Source organism: Panthera leo, chromosome D1 (assembly GCF_018350215.1).
Source record: "Panthera leo isolate Ple1 chromosome D1, P.leo_Ple1_pat1.1, whole genome shotgun sequence".
In the NCBI taxonomy this organism is placed as follows: domain Eukaryota; kingdom Metazoa; phylum Chordata; class Mammalia; order Carnivora; family Felidae; genus Panthera; species Panthera leo.
In genome coordinates this window covers 101,103,128-101,131,083 of record NC_056688.1, presented here as the reverse complement: position 1 = coordinate 101,131,083, position 27,956 = coordinate 101,103,128, and the positions used below count along the sequence as shown (strand labels likewise).

Here is a 27,956-nt window from a genome sequence, read left to right as displayed (position 1 = left end):
CTATCAATTTAATGTTAGGTCAACAAAGCCACCACCAAGGTTGTGTCAGGTGGGGGTTCTCTTCCACCACATCGACCTTTTTGCTGCCTCTTTTACATCCTTATTGCGTAGGCTATAAATCACTGGGTTCAGCATGGGGATAACCAATGTATAAAACACAGCAGAGACTTTCTCCTGTTCCAGGGAATATTGAGAACTTGGCTGGATGTAACTAAAGGTTACAGACCCATAGAATAAGGTCACAGCAGTGAGGTGAGAGGCACAAGTGGAGAAGGCTTTGTGCCTCCCCTCAGCTGAGCGGATTCTCTGGATGGCAATGATGATGCACGTATAAGAGACCATGATGATAGTGAAAGTGAACATTGCAATGACCCCAGAGAAAACTAAAAGTAGCATCTCATTGTTATGGGCATCAGAGCAAGAGAGTCTCAGAAGAGGGGGAATGTCACAGAAATAATGATTCACGATGTTAGGACCACAGAAATCTAGCTTGAGCAAACCTATTGTGTGTGTCAACGAATTAATGAGCCCACCCAAGTATGACGCAAGGACCATCTGAATACAAACCTTTTGGGTCATTATGAGTGTGTACGACAAGGGATTAGCTATTGCCACATAGCGGTCATAAGCCATCATAGACAGAAGGATGCCCTCTGTGGTTACATAAACTGCAAAAAAGAAACTCTGTAGAACACAACCAGAAAATGTGCTAGCTTTGTGTTTTGATAGAAAATTGACCAACATCTTTGGAGCAAAGACAGTAGAGTAGCAGATATCACAAAAAGAGAGGTTGCTAAGGAAAAAGTACATTGGAGTATGAAGTTGGGTATTTAACCAGATCAAGATAATCATCCCCCAATTACCTGCCAGAGTGATGGAATAAATAAGGGTGAAAAGGAAAAAGAGAGGAATCTGCAAATTAGGGTTTTCAGTTAAACCTACCAGAAGGAATTCCTTCACCCCTGTCTGGTTCCAACCTGCCATGCATTCAGGTTCATGTAGCTTTTCAGTCGCAGAGCAAGGTGATATCACTCAGATGAAAAAAGATATATGTATATAATTTCCTCCATGATCCAGGATCCATAATAGCATTGGGACATTAATGTCTACCCTATAGTTGGTTGAAAGAAAGAAATTAACTTCAGCAGTGGACTATATAAGTACCGGACAATTCATCTACAGTGTCTTAAATTTTGGGAACTGGAGATTATTTTATTCCCTGCTTCTCAGTTTCCACATCATAAATATTACAAAACAGAAACTCTCTGACAAGAAATTATTAATTGGTAGAACTGACAGTCAAACACGACTATGCTTCATATCAAACCTCTGACTCATTCTAGGACATATACAAGTCCTCTGCTTACATGGGCTACACACTGTTGCACCTTATTAGAGAAATTATTTCTTCGGGCACCGGGATGACTCAGTTGGTTAAGCATCTGACTTTGGCTCCAGTCATGATCTCATGATTCGTGTATTCGAACCATGCATCAGGCTCTGTGCTGACAGCTCAGAGCCTGGAGCCTGCTTTGGATTCTCTGTCTCTCTCTCTCTCTCCTCTCTCTCTCTCTCTCTCAAATAAATAAATAAAACTTAAAAAAAATTTCCTTATCTTTTGGCCAAACTGTTCCTACTTTTTTTTTTTTTAGTTTATGTATCTATTTTGAGAGGTGGGGGGAGGGGCTGAGAGAGAGGGAGAAAGAGAGAATCCCAAAAAGGCTCTGCACCATCAACACAGAGCCCAATGTGGGACTCAAACTCATGAACCATGAGATCATGACCTGAGCTGAAGTCGCTGCCTCCTGACTGAGCCAGCCAGGTGCCCCTGTTCCTACTTTTTAATACCCAGTTAACTCATGATTCTGACTTTCATAATAGGCAACCCCTTTCCTTTCCAAATCTCAAACATCAGAACTTTATTTTGCCTCACGTTTTGCCCAGATTCCACACTCGCAAGTTCAATGACCATGTCCTCCGAAAGAGCTGAATTGAGAGAAAGAGGTAGAACAATCTTTTCTTCATTTGATATTGTTAAGGCCAATCAAAAACTAGCAGGACAATTTAATTTGAAAATCCTTCCCTTTTGCATCTTTGTATAATTTCACCTTTACATCTTTGTTTTTTTTATCATCATTAAAACAGAACCTCCAAAAACCCAATGTATAGAGACAAGATATGAGTGTGAGGGACCAAAACTATACCTATCAGATATGCCTGCTTTCAAAAATGGAGACTGCCACAGAGTTTCACTTGTTTTTTGACATATTATACTTATTCAATAATATTTATGGTTAAATATTAATAAGTTCATTCATTCATATACACTTTCATGCACTCAGTAGGTATTCTTACTTACTACCTTATGCCAAGAAATGTTAAATTTGCTAGAAATGAAGCAGTGAGCAAGAAACATGCCATGCTTTCAAGTAGCTCACATTTTATTAGAGAAATAAATAAACAAGTATTGATATACTATATACAGTAATAATAAGTGCCATGAAGAAAGGTAAAGAAGAGGGAGTAAAAAGAGATGATAGGTACACTATTCTGCAGTATATTAGTTCTGTATCATTACTATAAAAAATTACCAAAAATCGGTGTCTTAGAACAACAAACATGCATTTTAAAAAAGGCATTAGAGATCTCAAAAAAATTGTGCTCTATGGAATTTGAGGTCTACTAAAGTAGGGATAAGGGGAAGCTTGGAATACGATCTTTATGGTATTGCTAAATCAAAAGCAAAATCTTCATTCTGTAAGTATAATATTATCTCTTATCAACTGAGGTTATAAATTAGATCCTATTGGGGAGCCTGGGTGGCTCAATCAGTTAAGCGGCTGACTTCGGCTCAGGTCATGATCTCGTGGTCCATGAGTTCGAGCCCCGCATCGGGCCCTGTGCAGACAGCTCAGAGCCTGGACCCTGTTTCAGATTCTGTGTCTCCCTCTCTCTGACCCTCCCCTGTTCATGCTCTGTCTCTCCCTGTCTCAAAAAATAAATAAAACGTTAAAAAAAAATTTTTTTTAATTAGATCCTATCTGTATTTTAAATCAGTGGCCCTGAGAAACACAGCGAATCCACGTTCAATTGTATACAAGGCAAAGAAGGAACTATTTGTGGAAATTACCGGTACTTTTTTTTTCTGTTAATAAAACCAGATCATAAAGTATAAAATCAAATTTTTAACCTGGAGGGGCACCTGGGTGGCTCAGTCGGTTAAGTGCCCAACTTCCCCTCAAGTCATGATCTCGCGGTTCATGGGTTTGAGCCCTGCGTTGGGCTCTGTGCTGACAGCTCAGAGCCTGGAGCCTGCTTCGGATTCTGTGTCTCCCTCTCTCTCTGCTCCTCCCCTGCTCATGCTCTGTTTCTCTCTCCTTCAAAAATAAATAAACATTAACAATTAAAAAAAATAACCTGGAAATAAACTCAACCTAAAACAAAAACAAGAACAAAAATTAAAAAAACATTAGAGGTAAAACGTACTTTGTGTAGGTTTCTGAGCAGCAATATTTTGGATTTTGGAGCTAAAATCCTGCAAGGCTGTTTAGCATCATGGGAACATGGCATTCTGGAGTATAGCAGAATGAGGAAGGCTTGGTTCCACCATAGCTTAGCCCTTAATTTGCCTTATATTTTGCCTATTTGTAAGAAACTATAAAAAGGAGCCAACATGGCAGAGTTTGCATGATTTCCCTTTTATGTATTTTATGTATTTCCCTAAATGTTTGCATGATTTTCCCTTTTATGTATTTTATGTATTTCCCTAAATGTAGGGAAAGAGGAAAAAAATGGGTTTCCTGCAAGTTTGAAACTATAGTTTATCTAGTCTACTTTAAAAACAATACACCTTGATTTGAGGACTATTTTATCCAGGCACACTAGATTTCTAGTGGGAAGAAGCATCAGCTGGCTGCAGTGAAAACAGTGTTAAGCTCTGAAAATCAAGTGTCTGTGTGCATGCCCTGGTTTGATCACAGACAGGATGCAGTGACAAACTCAAGGAAAATAGAAAAATAATTCTTAAAATATTATTATTGGAGCCATCAAATAAAATTATATCTAAAATATTTCCAAAATGTTCCAAATGTTTTCAAAATATTCCAAAATGTTATTATATAGATATGAAAGAAAGTATTTTCCTTGCGATATAAAAACATTATAATTCTCAGATAATCTATTTTAAGGACTTTGCAAAAATATGTGTAAATAGCCTTAAGTTACTGCATCAACTACATATTAAATATTGTAAACACACATGCATACATGAAAACATTAAGTGCAGCAGGATTATATACACATTGCCCTTTTTTCATAACATGAGAAGAAAACCTTTGAAATCTAAATAACCCACAAGTTAGGACGTTGTTTTCTGTCTATTTGGGAACATTACTGTAATCATAGAGCTGGTAACAGATTCTTTTAGGGTGAGGAGATAGGAAATATTAAAAGTTTTAAATAAAGCTACGTTACCACTTCTTAAACACATTCACAACAAAGCAAAGTCCAGAGTAAACAGAATATCTGGTAAAGAAGACCAGGTTTTCATGATTCTTCAAAGACTGATTGTTGAGAGCGGAGATTTTTGTAACGTTTGGTGGCTTTTCTTTGGGGGACATGAGCTGTAGCTCACGTGTAGATGTGAATCTCAGATGTCCACAGGTTGGATCATTAGCGTCCTTCCCAGTCTCTTAAGACTAGAGCTAATCATGCCACGTGGCTGAAGTCTCGTCAATCACCATCCACTAGATGTCTCTGCTTTCACTTTGATAAAATGCACTCCCTTTCGTACATAAAACGCTCAAACATCTTGGGGTCAAGGTGAATAAACGATACAGAGAATAAACCTAGTGCAGGAACTGAAGAAAAGTGTTCCAATCACAAGCATGCGACTCAGACAAACGTTCAAGTGTTCTCATGGTGAAAGAGCTCAGACTGACCTTTTTTTTCCCCCTGTGAAATGGGGACATTCATACATGTTTTGTCTCCCTCATTGGTTCATTATGAAATTGATATAAGGAAACGCATAACATTTTACTCTCCGAACTTTAATAATCATTGACATAAATTTACATTTACACTTTTTATGAGATTTTACACACACACACACATACACACACACACAGAGCATTGATTGAATTGTACACTCTCCTTTTGGTTTATTTACATAAAAATATATGCTTTTCTCAGAGTGCCTGGGTGACTCAGTCCAGGGAGCATCTGACCCCGGCTCAGGTCATGATCTCACGGTTTGTTATTTTGAGCCCCACATCGGACCATGTGCTGACAGTTCAGAGCCTGGAGCCTGCTTCGGATTCACTGTCTCCCTCTCTTTCCGCTCCTCCCCCACTCACGCTCCGTCTCTCTCAAAATCATATAAAATAACATTAAAAAAATATAAAAAATTAAAATGTATGCTTTTCTTTTCAGCAATAATTCAATAGGAATCATAGAGCTGTGGATTGTGCCTTGTAATTCTTTTTTTAGCTTCCATTCTACTGAAGTGGTAGGAGACACATGAGACACTGTGGGGATTTTGCATATGTTTCACATAGTTTTATTAGCTTTTTGCATAATTTCATATTCGTCTCTCTTCAATCATACAAATAATATATTCACTATTTATACATTTGGGAGAGGGTGGTGGATGTTTTTATTAAAGCATATTGCTAATTAGAATGCCTTAGCTACTTGAACGTAAAAGCAAATTAGTTACAACATATGCAGATAAATAAAATAATAAAGTCATGTCAGTCCAAATATTGTGCAAAAATCAAATTCATATCACAAAATTATATGCACTTGTGAAGATTCCAATAAAACAAAATTAGAGTGTCTTTAGATACAAAATGGAAGATATTACCATGTAATCACAGGAAAAAAATGTTCAAAATCCAACAAAACAGTCAATGGAGGAATAAAGTTAGCTACATAATGAAGCAGAAAAAATTAGGAAGGTTGGAAATTAGAAGCAGGAAAAAAACCCCAATATTATTAAATGTAGCCAAATTAATGGCACATACTATAAAACCAGCTTTTTCATAATTTGTAAAGACATTGTTTTAATAACTCTAACAAAGGATCAGTGTCAATGGCCAGAAGATAATATTAAATACTGGCCAAAAATGCCATGGCTGATGCACAACTTGAGTTTTCTGCAATGCAATCTCTAACTTTCTTGAGATGGGTTAGCTGCTTCATAAATGGGGAATATTTTGAAACCCAGGAAGATTAGATTTAATACAGAAACAATAAACTTAAGCTCATAAAACACAACGTTTTAGAAAATTTAGATCCTAAGATTTATCATATTCATGAAACCAATTTCAAATACGTAATTCAGAAACTGACTTAAGACTGGGTGTTTTGTGAACAGTTGAAGGGAATGTTAGTATGATTTTAAACAGTATTAAAGTAATAAGATAATTTGGAATTCACTATATTTATATATTCATATATTAAAATAAAAAGCATTTATATTCTTGTGTTGATTCAATTTATTGACCTAATAAGCCTAAGAAGATAAAAAGAAATCTATAAATTCAATGGAAAATATATAGTTTAATTAAATAAGACTATATATTGTGGCAGTTTTTAAGAGCACTTAGGAATGTAATGGTGAAAATTCACTAGTTATATAATTAGACTACCCTGTTTTTGTTATACGAATCAAAATATAAGGAAAAAAGTTTTATTTTTATGTTTATTACAGAAAAGCATTGCTTGTTAAGTAAACTAAGATAACATATTAGCAGTGTATAGTCATTACTGTGTGGAAAAGCGGTTCTTGAAGGTAACAAATAATTCGTCTGTCAACAAATAGATGGGGAATTATGTGTACAATATTCCAAAACAAAATCACTCTTCGCATTACTTAATTTCCAGCATTTTAGATCAATGATACTTGGAGTCTGATATAATGGTAACTTATCAGTATATTAATTGCTGACTACACGCTGAAAATTTCATTACATTCAGATACCCATATATTATTCATGAAATTCTGGTGACATTGGATTAAAAAAAGTCTCTTTCCATACACACTCATGATCTAGTATTAAACAAAGGAGGAGGGGCGCCTGGGTGGCGCAGTCGGTTAAGCGTCCGACTTCAGCCAGGTCACGATCTCGCGCGGTCCGTGAGTTCGAGCCCCGCGTCAGGCTCTGGGCTGATGGCTCGGAGCCTGGAGCCTGTTTCAGATTCTGTGTCTCCCTCTCTCTCTGCCCCTCCCCCGTTCATGCTCTGTCTCTCTCTGTCCCAAAAAAAATAAATAAAAAAATTAAAAAAAAAAAAAAAAAAAAAAAAAAAAAAAAAAAAAACAAAGGAGGAAAAAAGGAAGGAAGGAAGGAAGGAAGGAAGGAAGAAAGAGAGAGAGAGGAGAGGGGGGTAGAAAATATCCATATGACTTTGAATATAAATTGTAAGACAATACATAACCTAGACAAACATTAGAATTTCCATCATTATTTTAAAAGCTTTTGTAATTTCACTTTTCATCAATGCAAAGTTCAATCATGTAAAGAATGATTTGTTATTTAGATAAGGATTAGACATTGAAAAATTTAATAATAATAAAATTGTTACTATGAATAATATATATACATTATACATGTTATTTATAATATATTATATGTATATGTATGTATATACAATGGAATATTACTTGGTCATAAAAAAGAATGAAATCTTACCATTGGCAAAGACATGGCTGCAGCTAGAAAGCATTATGCTGAGTGAAATAAGTTAATCAGAGAAAGATAAATATCATATGACTTTACTCACATGTGGAGTTTAAAAAACAAAGCAAAAAGAATAAAGAGAAGAAAGAGCAGGAGGCAAACCAAGAAACAGACCCTGCACTATAGAGAACAAAGTGATGGTTACCAGAGGGGCGGTGGGCAAGGGATGGGTTAAACAAGTGATACATGTTAAGGAATGTACTTTCTGTGATGAACACCAGTGTTCTATGGAAGTATCGAATCTCCATATTGTACACTTGACATTGGTATCCCACTGTACGTTAGCCAACTAGAATTTAAACAAAAACTTAAGAAAATTAAAACAATGCCAACAACAAAAAAAGCCAAATATATTTTGGTTTACTTATTTTAAAAATAACTTGTTTTGGAAAATGGAAAAATGAGTCTTAGATTCAATAGGTCCATACAAGGAAGCTGATATTTTTCTTTTCATGCAACCTTATGTCCATCACACAATGGATGGATAACGAAGAGGAAGCAGCTCATTCCACAATATTCCCAGCAATGTTTTTTTTAAAACAGAGTATTCTAAAATTAAAAGAATAATTCAAATTAACCTATAAGTTTCAGAAACTAGTAAAAAAAAAAAAACAATTACAAATGAATGACATTGTGTACTCGAACAAATGCTTCATAGTAGGACACGTGTTTTAACAAGTTGAAGGTCACTGATTTGAATATTGAAATCCAGGTTGTGTTTTTATCTTGTTTTTGTTCTTTTGTTTTCTTTATTTTTATTTTGTTTGTTTGTTTGTTTTTTGCTTCCTGGTAACATCTCAGAACAGTTGGACTGTTTCACAGATTTTTTTTTAATTTTTTTAATGTTTATTCATTTTTTGAGAGACAGAGAGAGACAGAGTGTGAGCAGGGAAGGGACAGAGACAGAGGGAGACACAGAATCTGAAGAAGTCTCCAGACCTTAGCTGTCAGCACAGAGCCCAATGGGGTGCTCGAACTCACGAACCGTGAGATCAAGACCTGAGCTGAAGTTGGATGCTTAACCGATTGAGCCACCCAGGCACCCTGAACTTCACAGATATTTTTTAATGCTTAATTTCTTCTGGAAATTAAACCTTTACTGTTTCTTAACATCAAATAATAATATAATGGTAGAAAAATAATAAACATTAATATTCCATTAGATTGTAACAAGAAGTGCAAGTTTTACATGTTTTCTAGGAGATTGATACATATTTGAACATCTAGTTCTCAAATCATACATACATTAGTAGCTTTACATATATTGTTTCATTTAATCCCCAAAACAACCCATTTCAATGGGCAATATCTTATTGTTGTCTTATCTCCATTTATAGGGTTACATCCACTATAAACTAATCCAGTCACTCATATTTCCACATTTACTAGAAAATGAACAATATCATATTTTCACATGTATACAATGTATTCCTTCAACTTTGTCAAGATAAAACAAAGAGGAAATGGGAACCGAAGGATGAGAACAACTACGGATAGTTCAATCGCCAGAAGTGATTGCAGAGAAAGTAGTGTTTATACTGCAATCGATTTGCGTTGTCAATATACATAATAAAATAACTAGAGCAATTGTTCACCCCTTTGAAGATGGGGACTCAAAGATTCACTCAGGAACAGATGGGCAAATAATTAGTAATGTATACAGTTTATAATCTTGATGATCTTCACAAACTTGTTTGGTTTTCACATGTACCCACTGTGAATGGGACAGTAGAGGATCTCTTACACTAATCAGTGCATCCCAGAGAAATCAATGTGTTATAACCTCACACTGTACTAATATTAAAGAGACCCTTGCTATGTGACTTCCATCTAACTTCCTAAGAACCAGCGAAACCACCATTGTTTATCATGAGTGATATCAATTTCCCTGATGATAAGTGTTCTGAAAGTGCAAAATCTAGACTCATTTTCCCAGACACAGGAAGCTACATTTACTCACTTCACCATCCATCCATCCATCCATCCATCCATTTATTCCATCCATTCATCCACTAAACATACATGTGATGAGAATATGCCATATTTCCTGCACTATATAGGAATTGGAACAATAACCAAGATACATATCCCCTGCTGCCAAGGAGTTTCTGCTTATGGATGGGTTGATAGACAAGTCAACATAGACCTTGAGTATAACATGATAACAAATATAATGAATCAATATACAAAGTATTTTGTGAACACTAATTGGAAAAGAGATATTATTGCTTATTTTATCTCAAGCATATTTCATAGAGTAGAGTAATTTTGGAGAGAAGATTTTTAGAAGACAAAAGCATTTTAAAGTATGGAGGATGAAACGTTATCTTTATTTCTGAGAAATGATAATAAATTTAAAATAGTTGACATACAAGGTGTTCATGGCATGATGATATTGGAAGTGCAGACTATACCTTGAATATTCCTTTTTTAAAATTTTTAAGTGTTTATTTATTTTTGAGAGAGACAGAGGGTGAGCGGGGGAGGGGCAGAGAGAGGGAGAGACAGAATCTGAAGCAGGTACCAGGCTCTGAGTTGCCAGCACAGAACCTGACACGGGGCTCGAACCCATGAACTGTGGGATCATGACCTGAGCCAAAGTCTGGCACTTAAACAACTGAGCCACCCAGGCGCCCCTACCTTGAATATTCTTAAATGATTTTAATTCTTATTCATTTGAAAGTCCAGTTTCTTTCTAATAGCTTTTTGAGGGCATTTTTTACATCCCTGTTTCTGAAACTGTATATTACTGGGTTAAACATGGGAAAGACCACAGTATAAAACACTGCAACTACCTTGTCAGTGTCCAGGGAATAGTCAGTGGTGGGACGTAAGTACATAAACAGGAGTGTTCCGTAGAACAAGGAGACCGCTATGAAATGGGAAGTACAAGTGGAGAACGTTTTGCTCCTGCCCCCTGAGGACTTAATGCTCAAAACAGTGATGAGGATACAGAAGTAAGAGATAAATATGACCACAAAAGTGCTGGTCTGGATGAAACCACATAAGGCAAAGAGCAGAAGCTCATTGATATGGATGTCCATGCATGATAAAGCCAGAAGAGGTGGGATATCACAGAAGAAATGATTGACAATATTAGAGCCACAAAATGACAGCCTGAATGTGAGGCAGACATGTACCATGGAAGTCATACTCCCGCTGAAGTACGCCAACACAACGAAGCAGATACAGACTCTCCTCGACATAAGGGTAGAATAGAGCAATGGGTTACAGATGGCTGCATAGCGGTCATAGGCCATTGCTGCCAGAATGAGGCACTCAGCATCAGCAAAGCAACCAAAGAAAAACATTTGTAGTGCACAGCCATAGGGAGAGATGCTTTTCCTGGATGCTAAAAAATTCACCAGCATTTTAGGAGCGATTGCGGTAGAATAGCAGATGTCTAAGAAAGACAGGTTGCTAAGAAAATAATACATGGGGGTTTGAAGGCTTGGATTGATATGAACTAAGATTATTAAACCCAGATTTCCCAACACAGTTAGCGTATAGACTATAAGAAATACCAAGAAGAGTGTGACACTGAGAGGCAAATAATCTGTGAATCCAACAAGAAGAAACTCAGTTGGCATGGTATAATTACTCTCCAACATCCTGGTTTTCTTGTTTTCCTTGTCCAAAAGAGATGGGATCAGAACACACGTGTTGACTTGAGTGATGTATGAAGCAAGAACATCTTCACTCTCTCTTCTAAGGAAGCAAATAGAAGGATAATAAAATCATAGTTATGATGGCCTTTTCTGTGACATTTGCTTTTTTTTTTCTTTTCTGTCACTTTCTTTAAAAAAGGTAATTAAAAATCTTTGTTGACACTAGAGGATGTTATTCAGAGGTGGTGTTTTGGGAGGCATGAAGAATGTATTTGTTCCTTCCAAGCAGAAATGGGATGAATGTGGCTTGGTTGATTAAGACCAGTAGAATTGTGAAAGTTGGCAAAATCCTCGAAGCAAAGCTTTATTTTTCCATCCTGAAATCCCATTCTGCCATGTAAAGGAAAGTTGAGAAAAACTCTAGGAAGAAAGTTACCACTTTCTGTAGATAATTCTACAGAAAAATAACTGTGATCTTGGGAAGTAGTTGAACTTAACAGTTAAGGCATAGTAGTTATTGTAAGAGATGAAAGGATTCAAATCCTAGCTTTCCTGCTTACTGGTTGCGTGAGAATGATTAAATTATTTAACCACTCTGTGATGATTAGAGGAATAAATGAGTGGATATTTGTAAATATTGTTTATGTTACTGGCATCTCATAAACACTAATATGAGAATTTATTAAATAAAATTCGTTAAAGCAAATAAATGGACATCTTGTTTCTTTTTAATTGCTTACTCAATACTCAGTTTTTAAAGCCTATTTATTTGTTTTGAGAGAGAGAGATAGAGACAGGGAGAGAGAGAGAGTGACAGCATGAGACAGGAAGGGGCAGAGAGAAAGGGAGAGAGAATCCCAAGTAACTTCCATGCTGACAGCATGGTAACCTCATGTGGGGCTTGATCTCATGAAGTGTGAGATCATGACCTGAGATAAAACCAAGAGTCAGCCACGTAACCAACTGAGATACCCAGGAACCCCTTTTAAAAGTTTATTTGTTTATTTTGAGAGAGAAAGAGCACATGTGTGAGCAGGGGAAGGACAATTTTTTTAATGAAATACTCAGGTGTCTCAAAATTCATCTTATTTTTGACAACATGGATACACAATCTGTGCTTTCTTATAAAGAAAAGTGTGTGTGTGTGTGTGTGTGTGTTCTATGTAAATATATTGTTTCGCAGTAGTAAATCTTATACGCGTGTCCTATAAGTATTGCTTTTCTCTCCTAGGGTTTATGTTTCTTTCTTACCTCTGAGATAAGACAATGTCTGATGTGAGATCCCGGAAACAGGAAGTGTCTTGAGGAAAAACTGTATCTCTGCAATCATTAATGAACTTCTAAGCTAGCTATATGAGAAAATATATGCTATATAACCAGAGGGAAATTAATCAAGGAAAAAAAACAGAATGTGTGTAAATACAAAATAAATCATAGTGTGATGGAATATATTCAGCAGGAAGTTAAAGATTAGTAATGTTAGAGGAACACTGTAGTGAGTAGTAAGGCAATTAAATATTGGAGATCTATTCTCTCTGCCATGCTTGGTAACCTCAGAGTGTCGCCTCGCCCAACAAAATCATCTGCAATCTTCCAGATACACTTAGAAGAGTGGTCCGTCTTCTTTGGGAACCAGATCGTAGAAAGGAAGAACTTGACTAAGAAAACATGTAAGGTGAATGTCAGAAACTATGGGGAAACAATCCAAACTCTTAAAATAAAAGAGAAAAAAGTTTACATGGCTATGCTGTGCAACTGTCATTTTTAAGCTTTATGTAATATTCACATCCTAACTTAAATCTGTCTTTTCTTTTTTCTCTAAAGTAGTGGTTTAAAAACTCAATTCAGTGGGGCACCTGGGTGACTCAGTTGGTTAAGTGTCCAACTTCAGTTCAAGTCATGATCTCACAGCTCATGAATTCGAGCCCAGTGTTGGGCTCTGTGCTGACCGCTCAGAGCCTGGAGCCTGCTTCGGACTCTGTGTCTCCCTCTCTCTCTGCCCTTCCCCCACTCCCACTCTCTCTCTCTCAAAAATAAATAAACATTAAACATTTTTAAATAAATAAATAAACTCAGTGATTAAAGTGGCTAGAGAATCTATAATTAATTATTTGCTGTAACTACATTCTACATTGAACTTTAAATAAGGCGTTCGCACAGATTCAGTGGTTAAAGAATCAATCCAATAATCATGGGGTGCCCGAGTAATTCAATCAGTTAAGCCTCCAACTCTTGATTTTGGCTCAGGTCATGATCTCATGGTTTGTGAGGCCCAGCCCCTCGTTGGGCTCTGCACTGATAGCCTGGTGCCTACTTGGGATTCTCTCTTTCTCTCCACCCCTCCCCTGCTTGCGCCCTCTCTCTCTCAAAATAAATAATAAAATTTTTAAAAGGAATCAATTCAATAATCATAACAAGGTTTCCTCTAAATAATTTGTGTGAACCTTCCAATTAAAGAATTAGTGTTAAAGAACCCGCTAAATAACAAAAGTGTACCAAATTTAGGAGGTTTTTCGTCATTGGTTCCCAAGGGTTGTATCAGACAAGATATCACTATTAGCATCAGCTTTTTGGCTATACGAGTAACAACACTCTACACTGAGACCTCCAGATCGTCACGTTTGCCTGCTTATCGGGCTTGATTTTGCTATCACTGGTGCAAAAGAGGCTATAGCAAGGACTAGGAAATAGGAAAAAAGAAGTGTCTGGATACCTGAGCTCTAATTCTGGTTCTTCTACTACAAATCATTCCATCTTTACGCCAACCTATCCTTGTTTATGAAATCAGACCCACTTTATTCACTGTATAGAATTGTCCTGTAAGGCAAACAAGACTGCATATTCAAGAGCTTCATGACGGGGTAGGACACTTTGATCTTTGTTTGTAGAATATTAATAGAAATTCTCAAAATCAGGCACGTTCCTTGAAACATGTTTTATTTTCCCATTGGTATCAACAAGCTAATGGCACCGTGCCGTAGTGGTTAAACACGCAAGATTTGGGGTAGCCAAAGTTGACTTTAACCTCAGATGTGGTCTCTAAGATTTTGTAAGCCATTCAAGATTTGTATCCCTGAATTGTTTTATTTCATTTATTAACGTAATAATATCCCACAAAGAAGGTTGAAACCAGGATTAACGTGGATAATTTATAGCACCATTTATAGAACTTATTGTATTAGAGATGCATCAAATGGATTCATTATTATCTATTATTACCATTAATGCCATTATGATTATTCAATATCTGGCACAAAGTCACAAGTTCCCTAAATTGATATTTATAGGCACAAACACAAAATAGTCACATTGTATGCAAATATACGTATGTGCTCATAGAAAGTGAGATTCGCCTTACTGATGAGGGTGAGCTTACTTAGGCTTTACTCAATTAATTAAATCATTGGATTTTCCCAAATTCCAACCTAGACACAAGTCAGCTTTCGCCTCCTGGCAATAATGAGCAAAATGAATGAAGCGGTACTTTTGGAAAAAGCTCTAGGTAAGGTAAGTGCAGATTAATGCCTCTATCATCCCCTGTCTACTCCCCTGGCCCACATATACACATAAACTAAGAAAATACCACAGATAATCAGTGAGCATAACCTTTTCTCTAAGACAACATTACTTTCGTTACACTGTCCCATTCGCAGCAGTCACCTACCTTAGAACCATCTAGAATTCTGAATTGTAGAATTTATCTTGTATAAGCTATTGACAACACTTCTCTCCAAATTTTACAAATGGATCTTATGAGGGATGAGTATTTATCTCCCAGTGTGTGACAAGTGGGACATTACCTCAAGATAATCCCCAACCCCAGGAGGACTTGGGATGTGCAACCACTTTGTTTCCAGTGGTATGGCTTGAAGGGTTTATTTTATTTTATATTTTTTATTTTATTTTATTTTATTTTATTTTATTTTATTTTATTTTATTTATTTTATTTTATTTTAGTATTATTTTTTATTTTATAGAGAAAGAAAACACAAGGGAGAAGGGCAGAGGGAGAGACAGAGAGAGAAACAGAGAGAGAGAGAGAGAGAGAGAGAGAGAGAGAGAGAGAGAGAATCTCAAGCAGCCTCCACACTCGGCTCAGAGCCCGACTCGGGGCTCGATCCCAAGACCCTGGGATTATGACCTAAGCCAAATTCAAGAGTCAGATGCTCAACTAACTGAGCCACCCAGGCACCCCTTAAATGGCTTCTTTTAAATGAGAAAGATGAAAACTGGTAATATAATCGATTCTAATATAGCCAGTTAGGAAACAACACGTGTCTCCATCACTGGAAAACGTTTGACTGAATAAAGTAAATATTTTAATAGTACTGAACAACAACAAAAAAAATGCTCTCTCCTGTAAATTCTAAGATTTCTATCAGATGCTGAAAGACACTTTAAAGCATTCGGTATTTGAGGGGATTCTAAAGTACAGTCTCAATACTATTAAGAATCCTAGGCACCCGGATTTTTGTTTAGCATTCAATTATCTGAGTGACTATAAGAAAATATGCCTTGAATAATAAGATGCTGGAGTAAGAGCTTATGACTCAGGCAACCTGGATCTGAATAGGCGTTTTGCCATTTCGTAACTGTGAGCCACTAAGCTACTTATTTAGCCTCGTGGTTATTAATTTTTTTCAATTTTTTTTAACGTTTATTTATTTTTGAGACAGAGAGAGACAGAGCATGAACAGGGGAGGGGCAGAGAGAGAGGGAGACACAGAATCCGAAACAGGCTCCAGGCTCTGAGCCATCAGCCCAGAGCCCGACGCGGGGCTCAAACTCACGGACCGCGAGATCGTGACCTGAGCTGAAGTCGGAGGCTCAACAGACTGAGCCACCCAGGCGCCCGGTGGTTATTAATTTTTAAATTATGAATAATAATAGTCCATCTCATCATATTCATGTGAGGATTGGGACAATGCATGTAAAACCTAGCCCCTTGTTCAGCACGTTGCATTCATTTAATAACGATTAGCTTTCTTTAACAATTATAGCAGCATTTACAGCAGTATTTCTTGGTAATTCAAACACAGTTCTAGCTTTTAAGTTATCGGCAATGGTGTAGAGTCTGTACCTTAAGACTCTTAAGGTAGACAGAATGGAAAACAGGTAAATCCAGGATGCTAGACATTACGTTGTAAACATCTGGCTTCTTTCTTATGGCTAGTGGGAAAATTAAAATCACTTTTGTTGCAACTAGAGGGTTTCTTATTTAATAAGCAAAAGGTCAGATCTTTAATAACAAAAGATCAGATGCCAAAATCTCTTTCTTTCTTTCTTTCTTTCTTTCTTTCTTTCTTTCTTTCTTTCTTTCTTTTTTTCCTATTTCATTGACTAACCCTACACATCCGGCAAAAAGAAATACAAAAATAGCAAAAAATAGCAATCTCTTCATTGTGTTTTCAACATATGTAATTGTGAAGAACATTTCCCTTTCTATAAGGAGTGTGTGTCTGTTATTAAAACACAAAGATCCTTCACTTTAAGGGTACTATCGTGTTTCACAAACATTGATATGGGGAGAAACAGCAGTAGGACAGATATGCCCTTTGAAAGCAGAAAATAGACTGGATAATTCCTTCAGAGTATCGGGAAGGTGAGGACCTTGAGAAACCGGCAGGAACCAAAGGAAATAGACAAGAGCTAGGATCTCACCATGGAAACAGTCTGTTTCACATAGGACAATCGCCGGCCCCTTGCATTTCCAGCTGTTGTGAATAATCTTTCATTTTGCTTTGAATTCTAAGTTAGGACTGGAAATTTTGATTAGCCAAGAGTAGTGTACATATTCGAGCTTTAGTTTCTAGGGAGCTACAGGATGAAATATTTCTCTCCATGACCTTAGTTGGGGGGCTGAAAGGGCATTGTGACATTCCTGCCACAGGATTCCGATTCAGTCCAAACACTACTGTGTGCATCAGAGGAAATTTAACTCTTCTTCATACAAACAGTTGAACCAGAGTAGGGAAGAATCATTTTTAGGGGTGTGTCGTCAACTGTGCACAACCCATACCAGGAAGTCCATCCACATATAACTTCCCTGAATCTCTCCTTTGCTACCAATTGTATTCCTTCATGTTCTTGACCAACTGGCCAAACTGAAATAGATCTCTTCTACCAAGCAGTGTAGATAAAAATGTTCTAGAACTTCTAGAAGCTCTACTTAATGGATAAATCATCCAATATTCTTTAGGAATTCCCTAGCCTGGGGTAAAAATACTGTTGCAGTACATTCTTTGAGGTACAATCACTACGGTATGTATTTCTTCCCAAAAACCGGGCTTAGTTTTTGTATTTTTTTGTTTTGTTTTGCTTTTGCTTTTGTTTAAACTCTTCTGTTAATTGGCCATAGAGTCCCTTGGTGCCACACTGTGCTGGGAAAGTAAGTGAGGGTCTCCTGAAAATTACTTAAACCTTCAGGATTTGCTCAGGCCCAGCTTCACATATGCAAATTCCATGAAATAATACTGTTCTTCATAGAGTACCTGACTTTATCAATAAGAGACCTTATAACACCATGTTCATAATAGAAAATTTAGGACTCGTGATAACCTGGTGTCTTATGGTCAGTCATTTCTATCTTAGCCAGAACCCAGTAGGAAGATAATGCTGTTTTTCAAGATGGGGGAAGTACATTTGCTGAAAAAAGATTTGATCTATTTAAAATTTCTAAAGGCTTCTGCTATTGCACATATCATTTTGATATGCCCATGTCAATTTGGGAAATGCTGTAAAAATGACTGAGGTCTGGAACTGCTTGCATTGCAGTTGGAAAAGCCCTTCTTGCTGTGCGTCCTGCACAGAGTTGTCAACCTATAAAAGGAACCACCAAGTGGGTTAAAAGTGGACTCACCCATATAGAAGATATAATCTCCAGAATTGAAAGCTGTTAATCAGTATGTTGCATTTTTTATGTGGTAGGAAACACGAGGTTTAGAAAAGTGTGCCTCCACCTAGGAAGGATGTGATATTGTGATGTATAATAAAAAATAGATATTTGTTCTTTGTCCCAGTTTCTAGCACAGGGCTTCTAAAACAGCACTTTCAACAATAGCCAAATTATAGAAAGAGCCTAAATGCCCATCAACTGATGAATGGGTAAAGAAGATGTGGTTTATATATACAATGGAATATTACTTGGCAATGAGAAAAAATAAAATCATGACATTAGCAGCAACGTGGATGGAACTGGAGGGTATTATGCTACGTGAAATAAGTCAGAGAAAGACAGATATATGTTTTCACTCATCTGTGGATCTTGAGAAACTTACCAGAAGACCATAGGGGAAGGGAAGAGTAAAAAAATAGTTACAAACAGAGAGGGAGGGAGGCAAACCATAAGAGACTCTTAAATACAGAGAACAAACTAAGGGATGATGGAAGTGGGAGGGGAGGGGAAAGTGGGTGATGGGCATTGAGGAGGGCACTTGTTGGGATGAGCACTGGGTGTTGTATGTAAGCCAATTTGACAATAAATTACATTTAAAAAATAAAAGGATAAACATACACACACACACACACACACACAAACACACACACACACACACACAAATAAAACCCTTGGAAGTTTCCTAACTGGTGAGAGATATAAAGATGTCTTCTGCTATGTTAATAATGAGGTAACCTTTGGGATGTCCCTATGTCAACCTAAGGCTGGGAAGGGGGAGGTGAGAGTGCTGGGTGTTGAATCTATTGACAATGGCCAATGATTTAATCAATCATGCCTGTGTAATAAAGCCTCCATTAAAACTTGAAGGTATGGGATTTAGGAAGCTTCCATATTGGTGAGCACTTAGAGATTCAGGCAGAGTGGAACCCTCTCCCAGAAGGCAAGGAAGCTCCACACCCTTTTCTCATACCTTGCCCCATGCATCACTGTCATCTGGCTGTTTCTGAGTTATGTCCTTTTATAATAAACTACTAATCCGGTAAGTGAAATGTCCCTGAGTTCTTCAAGCCACTGTAGCAGTTTAATTAAGCCCAAGGGAGGGACCTGGGAACCTCTGATTTTTAGCCATTTCAGTCAAAAGTACAGGTGACAATCAGGACTTGTAATGGGCACCTCAAGGGAATGAGAATCTTGTAGGACAGAGACCTTAAATCATAATCCCAGGAGGGGGCCCTTGGAAGCTCCAATCAATAGCCAGTCTATCAGAAACATGGGTAACAATCCAGGCTTATGAATGGCATTTGAGGGCGAGGGCAGTTTTGCAGGACTGAATCCTTAACCTGTGGAATCTGATGCTACCTTTAGGTAGACAGTGTCAGAATTGAGCTACATTGTAGGATACCCTTCTATATACTATGCTAGTGTACAAAGCATAGCTTGCTTGGTGGTGTTGGGGGAAAACACCCCTTCCACACATCGGTAGTTGAGTACAGAACTCAAACACAGGATATACCAATATGCCCTAAATGACAGTACCCACAGAAACAGAGCTTCTAGATTGCTGGTATTTGCAGATGCCATATAATATTCTGTTCTTCAATATTGCAGATAGTTGTATATTTTCATGGGATAGTGCAAGGCAAACTAATATATATCTATTTTTTTATTTCCCAAGAACCTGGGATTTACACATTTATAGACAAAATGGTGAAAGTTTTTTGTTTCCTCTGCCAAGAAAAAGCAAAATGATTCAGGATCATCATGGGCTGTACTGTAAGAGTACCATATTAGGAATCATAGTTATAAAGGGAAGTAATCAGCTGATTATATTCATAAAGAATAATTAACTAACATTTTAAAAGTTAACTCATTTTCTACACTGACAAAATTAAAAAGCCAGCTTATAATTACGTAACAATCACTGTCACCAAGTTTTTTCACTTTGGTACTGTGCAGTAGAGGGTTAACTCAGTCAGTTTGGATTGCCCAAACTCTGCATATTCTAAAGATCTTCGAGAGTGGGCCTTTGACTGACTCCCAACAGATAACTTTTGAAATCTTGGAATATCCTACCTGATGAGAGCATATTTGGATGCCAGGTTCCCACCACAAACAGTTTAAGCTAATGATGTGATTTATGGTAAATGCCTATTTTTGTATACCTGGGGTTTCTTTGAACACCTTGGGCTAGGCTGAATCAGCTTGAATTCTGGAGTGGAGCAGTTGGAAACTAAGTAACTAAGGACAGTTATGCGGGCTCTCCAAGCCTAAGTACTGCCCTTCATTGAAACCCTGGACACAAAGATTTGATTAAGCTTTTCTGATTGGCAAGACTTCATACCAGTCATCAGACAACATTTGCTGGGAAAACCAAGTGCAGTCTGTGTGATATCACTGAGAGTGGACAAGAGCAGGCTATGCCTGGTTTCCTCTGGACACTGCCTCGCACACCTTTTTCCTTTGCCAATTTTAATCCCAAACTGTAGCTACAATGAACCATAACCATAATTGTGATCCTGAATTTTTGGGGTCCTTCTAGTAAATCACCAAGCCCGATGGCCATCTTGGGCACCTCTGACCTAAGTATTATACTCAAAAAATTTCCTCAAGTGGTTTTCTTTCTCTTTTTTTTTCTTTTAATTAAGATTTTAAACTTCATTGTTCTTTCACACGTAAAAGATGAAACTTGATCGACTTCAAAAATATAAAACAAATATTAGAAAACAAAAATAAATGAATACATATACACTCACCTCCTGAGTTAAATAAAGAAAACAAAGAACTTTGAGAATTGCCCAGATTGGAAGGTCTCTGTGATCACCCCTATAACCCTGCTTCTGTGACAATGACAACCACCCTTCTGTATTTTTCATTCCCTAGCTTTCAGTTTTAAAAATCGATTCATCCATATTCTTTAAAGATATTTTCAACAAATCTACTTTTTTTTTGTTTTTGAATATTATGAACCGTGCTGGCATCCAGTTTGTCCGCTAGATTGCTTGTGCTTTTCTTCAATATTATGTTTCTAATGTTCTTATGTATTCCTGCCTTATTTATTTGTTTGCTTGTTTGTTTGTTTATTTTTATTTATTTATTTTGAGAGAGAGAGAGAGAGCAAGCCAGAGAAAGGCAGAAAGAGAAAGAATCCCAAGCAGGCTCCACACTGTCAGCACAGAGCCCGACACGGGGCTTAATCCCCCCAAACCATGAGATTTTGACCTGAGCTGAAATCAAGAGTCAGTGGCTTAACTGACCAAGCCACCCAGGCATCCCGCTGCACTCTTTAATTTTACAGCTTTGTAGTATTATTTTTCCTTAACCTGTCACATTAATTGTCATTGACGTGCTATCACGACTAATGCTGCTATGAATGCTGCTTTATATGTCACTGGGTGCACAGTATGAGTTTTATCCAGGTGCATCCCTAGATGTGGCATTGATTAGATACAGAGTATATATATGTTCAACTTTAAAATATAACAAAATGTTTTGTAAATTTCTTGCTCATATTTATACTCCCCAAAACAGCACAAAATACCTCAGGTTCCATATACTTCTTAACACTTGTTATAGTCAAGCATTTAACATTGTTTTTGCCAACATAGTGGGGGAGTCAGATATTTAAATCTTTAACACATATCTGGAATTATTATTATTATTATTATTATTAGCCTATTATATTAAGTAGGAATCTTTCTTTTTTGAATGCAGGCAATATATTTTCCTCGCTGCTTTTTAAAAAATATATGTTTTCCATTCATTTGCAGTGATATCCTGGACTGTATTAAATTTTTATTTACGTGTAGATCTGTTTCTTCTAATTATCACATGTGGATCTGACTCTTCTAATCATCGGCCTATATTAAACTTTCTTCATTGGTAAGTTTTTCTTCATGTAATAACATTGCTCTCTGTTAGATTCTTCTTTAGGAATGAGTAGGCCTTTTTCTTTTGGGTTATTCAGCATATATTTAAATTAACTTGTTACTTTCAGAATATTTTTGAAATTTTGTTTGGAACCGTGCTGTGTTTAAGATCAACTTTGTAACACATGTATCTTTAAAATATGAAGCCATCTTTATAAACATGGTGTCACAATTCATAATTATTTAAAATCTTTTAATAATGTTTTATAATTTTCTTTACAAATGTTTTGAGTATCCATTGCTCGATTATTTTTTTAAGGACATTTAATATTACAAATGTTAACCTTCAAAAAATTACATCCAAGTATTTTCTGAAGCGGTCAGAAAATACAACTAAGTTTTGGATCAGATATTCATCCTAAATTCAACAACTCAGACAATGTTTTTATTTATTCTCATTAATTTCTATCTTACCTTTTCCAAGAATCTATTCCATATACATTTTAAAATTTTGTTTTGTTTTTGTTTTGTTTTTTTTTTCTGCTAACTGCACCTTCCATTGAATTGCTACCTAGAATTGACAACATTGAACATCATTGTTTTGTATTTAATTTTAAAGTGAATATAACTAACCTTGTTTATTAGTTTTGATAACAGTATGCCAATTTAATTTTAAATCTTAATCAAAATTATGTTCGAGCCTCCAAATGCAACTTATCTGGCTTGTCTTGTACCATTGTTACCATAAAGGAAGATACAAAAAAGGAAAAAAAAAAAGGAAAGGAAAAAAAAAACTTTTTCAATGATAAATCTTTTGGAACAAAAATTCAAGCAACTAATCATACACTTTTAGCCATTAAATTGCAAAGCAAGACAAGCCATTAAAGGTGGTTGTCCACTATTTTCAAAAGCATTATCATTTCACCTTTTTAAGCCACAAATTTGCAGCGCTGATGTTATTACCTTTTGAGAAAGATCAACCTTTCAAAATTAATGCCCAATGGATCTCATCAACAGCAAACTTTGGTGCATTTTTTAGCTTAAATTTCAGGAGTATACAGTTCAATTACTACCGAAGGGATAAGTACCATGGTGGTGAATACCGTGAGAGAAAAATAATTACTATAGGATAAGAAAATGAAGACTCCTTACTAACTGTTTTTACTATAATGTAATAAATCCCTTTGAAAATTGTGAATTACTACCTTTTGCATTGGGAAAAATATAAGGCTCAACATCAGAATGCTTCCTAATTATGTTATTTCTTATTGAATCTCAAGAGAAATTAATAGACATCACAGTTACTTAATGAATCAACATATTTTTCATTCTTCTAAGTTTAAAAAAATCCACTCATGAATTTCAGCAACAGAAATGACTAAATTAATAACCAATTTTCCTACAATATTAATGCACAATTTATTATGTGTATTTGCTTTATTAATTTGAATTAAACTATTATAATAAAATATTAACATTTTGATCCTTAAATTGCATAGATAAACATGTTTACCATCTAGGAAGTGATGAATTATGATTCTAATTATGTATAAAATGACTTAAAGATTTATAATTTTACAGTTTAAAATATAAGCAAGTCTATTCATACTTTTTTTTTTATTTCTCTAAAATACTTGTTGAATGTCTACTATACGACAGACACTGTTCTATTAACCTGTCAATATTATAAAGCTTTGTGCTCCAAAAAAATTGTTACAAAAGTAAAAAAGAAAAAATACATAAACCAGTAACTGAAAATGATAAATTTTGTTATTAATATGTCCTGAGAATATAATTGAATGAACTTTAATAATTAAGGGCTTTATTCTACCTTTGATGTTGAAGTTTTAAAAACTATATAAATATCACAACAATCTTATGTAATAACGTCAAGATATATAGAAATCTGAATCAACATAAATGAATATCCTCTTCATCGTGTAACTCAATGAATAACAAAAATATTTAGCTTACTTAAAATTATCCTTTCAAACTCCATTTTTATGTCAACGTTTTTGTTTGGTCATAACTGAGTAAATGACATGTGAAAACACAGGACTTACCTTACATCTCATAAACTGTAATGGCTCTTTGAGGAGTCCAATTTATACTGAGTCAAGAGATTGCAATTATCAAAACACTAGAGTTTATTTCCTAGACACTTTCTGTGAAAGTCTGTAAGAGAATCAGAAGGAATCAAATACAAGTGAATATATCCACACACTGAAAGTTTTCACAGATGTGTAGAATTCTTCAGAGACATTATTAAGTTAAAAAGTAAAATAAATCCATTGGATGTAGCAAAAAGCAAGTCACTGATGGCATTGAAAAGAAGGCCACAGTAGCAAAGATACAATATACAATGTAAGGGTCTCAAACTCTATGACGTCTCTGCTCAAGGATATATTACCCAATCCTCTCTATTTGTGGGAAGTAATTCCAACAAACTCAATATTTAGGCCTTAATTATTTATGTTTATGTAATGGAAATGAGTACATTATAAAAGAAATAATTAAGAACATCATCAGGATTCTAAGCCTGCCTGAGCAGCTATAGTGTTTTCTGTTTTTCCAGTATTATTACAAGAGGAGTCATCTGTGGCAGGACAGAAAAGTTTGCACCTATAAACATTAAACCCTGTTAAGAAAATGATGCCATGAGATGTTCCCTTTAGGTCTGACCAGGTCATAAAAGTCATGGCTACTTTGATTAGTTACTGTGCAAAAGCAGGCGAATGCAAACACCAAACCACTTACATCAGATTAAAGATCAGGATTTTGGCAAAGTTTATAACACAGAGGTCTTCAGAAAGTAGACCAGACCTATCCCTATCATCTCCTTATTATTCTATAGAGACATGGAAAGCCTGCTAGATATATAGTGAGCTTGACTTCGGGAAGACAGCCCTATCCCTGTGGCTTTCTCTTTTTATGGATTCAGTGTGTGTGTGTGTGTGTGTGTGTGTGTGTGCGCCTGTGTGTGTGTGTGTGTGTGTGCCTGTGTGTGTGTGTGTGTGTGTGTGTGTGTGGCCTTACCCCTGAATGACAAATATTATCGACTCAGGTGCCAAAGCCTGAATTTGAGTCAGCTGTTCAGAGGAGTGCTGAGAAACACCAGTTTCCCAGAACTTGATGACCTTGGAACCCACGGAAAGATTCAACCCACTGGTTGATCAATTGGACATTAATTCACAGGAAAAAAAATACAAAAAGGAAAGAAAAAGAAAAAGCAATAAAAGAAGGAGAGGAAATGAGAGAGAGAAGGAAGAAAGGAGGGAGGGAGAAAGGAAAATTATGTCAAACCATATACCCAAGTCAAGGGAAAAGTGATAGACCTGAAGTAAAATTTAATTTAAAATTCTGGAACAAAACACAGGAGGAAATAATTTCACCTTGAGTTAGGAACCTTTCTCTTAAATATTGCACAAAAAGCACAAACACAAATAAATTTAATAAGCTGTACTTAAAAGCATAATTTGTTTTCAAAAAGACACTATAAAAATATAGTTTATTTTAATAAAAATATATAATATTATACACTATATAAAAATAATATATATAATATATTTTATTATAAGTGATATTTTATATTTTTATAAAAATATAAAGAGTCAAGCTACAAACTAGAAAACAAATATTGGCAAGTGCATATCCATTTAAAGACTTGTATCCAGAATATATAAGGAATTATTATAACTCAGTAGCAATAAAACAAGCAACCAAATAACAGAATAAGCAAGAGATTTTCACAGATATTTCACCAAAGTAAAATAAAGGTGGAAATATGCCCATGAAAATGTTCAAGATGATTAGTCATTAAGGAAACAAATTAAAATCACAATAAGAAACACATTCATAACTATTAAAATGGCTAAAACTTTAAAAAAGAAAAAAAAAAAACAGAAAGAACATGCCAGGTGCTGGAGATTATTAAAAGCAACAGAACTTCTCAGACGTTGTTGGTGGAAATAAAAAGCAACACGATAATTTTGTTAAAGTTTGGCAGTCTTTTAAACACTTACTATGGATTCTAGAAATTTTATTATTTACTCAGGATAAAAACATAGGTCCACAGGAAGAGGAGCTTTATACATAAGTGCTCTAAATTGGAAACAGACTCAATTGCCATCAATGGATGATGCATATATATAAGGGACTAGCTTAGTAATATAAGGGGGAACATGGATAAAAGTAACAACATTGTTGAATCTCAAAAGTTACAATGAAGGACAGAAGCCACACTCAAAAGGCTACATTGTTATGGTTGGTTTGCAAATTGGCCCCAAGCATGGATGGCAAAGAGAAACTTAAGAAAGAGGTAGACCACTCCATTGGTGGCAGGTTTAATAAGCAAGGCAAGTAGGTTGCTACACCTGCTCACCGGAAATTTAAAAGTTTATACAGAGGCCTTACCTGGATTTAGTCATGTTTTCAGTCCAGAAGATCTCAACATCACCTTACTCTCTCAAGGCTACATCCTTGTCATGGCTGCTAACATTGGAATAATGGGTCGAACATGCATTTCAAAGACAGGAGAGGAGTAAGGAGCCTCTGATTGCCTAGTTTCAGATCACAACTCAACTAGAGGTCACATCCTCTCAATGACCTCCTCCAGCATGATTCCATTTAGATCATAGCCTGCAGAGGACAAAAAGCATGAGATAAATCACATCAATGGTTTCCCCTTGGTTGTCAGAGATTGGAGAAAAGGATGGAATTGTCTATAAAGGGGTATAATGGAATTTGTTAGGCTAGCAGCAATATTCTGTCTTGATTGTGCTGGTGTTTGCAAGACTTTCTTGGTCAAAAATCATGAAACTGTGTACTTAAACATGGTGATAATTTACTGTAGGAAAACTGTGGTACAGTAAACCTGACTTCAAAAATCTGACAGCTTCCAGGGACATCTGGGTGGTTCAGCCAGTTAAGCATCTGACTTCAGCTCAGGTCATGATCTCACGGTTCTTGGGTTTGAGCCTCACACTGGGCTCTATGCTGAGAGTTCAGAGCCTGGATCCTGCTTTGGATTCTGTGTCTCCCTCTCTCTTTGGCCTTCCCCCTTCGCTCTCTCTCTCTCTCTCTCTCTCTCTCAAAAATAAATAAAACACTAAAAAAAAAAAAAAAACTAAAAGTTCACAGCTTCCAACTCATTATTTTACCATTTTTAACCATGTTTTAAATGGAAAAAAAAATTAAATTTATTGTCCTTTCTGCTTTTTCTCCAATGAAACTCAAGATTTTCAGTTATAATCTCTTGTTCAATAAATGTAATATATTTTTAATTTTTTTTAACATTTATTCATTTTTGACAAACAGAGGGAGACAGAGTGTGAGCGGGGAAGGGGCAGAGAGAGAGGGAGACACAGAATCCAAAGCAGGTTCCGGGCTCCTAGCTGTCAGCACAGAGCCCAATGCAGGGCTCGAGCTCACAAACCACGAGATCAAGACCTGAGCTGAAGTCGAACTTTTAACTGACTGAGCCACCCTGGTGCCCCATTTTAATATTGGTTTTTGGTCTTTGTTTTAAGTTTGGTTGAATAACATTGATCTCTTTTTTGTTCATAACATTATCTCCTTCCCTTGCTCCCATGATAACTCATACACATTTTAAATAAATATTATGGGCTCACCTGGGTGGTTCAGTTGATTAAGCATCTGACTTTAGCTAGGTTAATGATCTCATGTTTCAAGCCCTACATCGGGCTTTCTGCTTTCAGCATGGAGACTGCTTCAGATCCTCTGTCTCCTTCTCTCTCTTCCCCTGCCCTGTTCTCTCTCTCTCAAAAATAAATAAACATTACATATATATACATATATATATATATATATACACACATATATACATATA

The 27,956-nt window shown here is 36.1% G+C and overlaps 2 protein-coding genes across 2 annotated transcripts; both read right to left on the bottom strand.

The window, feature by feature from the left end:
- Nucleotides 1-45: 45 nt before the first annotated feature.
- On the bottom strand, nucleotides 46-17,197 carry LOC122200672 (olfactory receptor 1052-like). The gene is made up of 2 exons (XM_042906389.1): nucleotides 17,009-17,197; nucleotides 46-1,111 (listed from the first exon to the last, which is right to left on the bottom strand). Exon 2 carries the CDS (start codon nucleotides 982-984, stop codon nucleotides 46-48), a length of 939 nt encoding a protein of 312 aa, XP_042762323.1. The 5' UTR covers nucleotides 985-1,111; nucleotides 17,009-17,197.
- On the bottom strand, nucleotides 10,412-11,350 carry LOC122201316 (olfactory receptor 5AS1). The gene has a single exon (XM_042907196.1). The coding sequence runs from the start codon at nucleotides 11,348-11,350 to the stop codon at nucleotides 10,412-10,414; it is 939 nt and encodes a 312-aa protein (XP_042763130.1).
- Nucleotides 17,198-27,956: the final 10,759 nt, after the last annotated feature.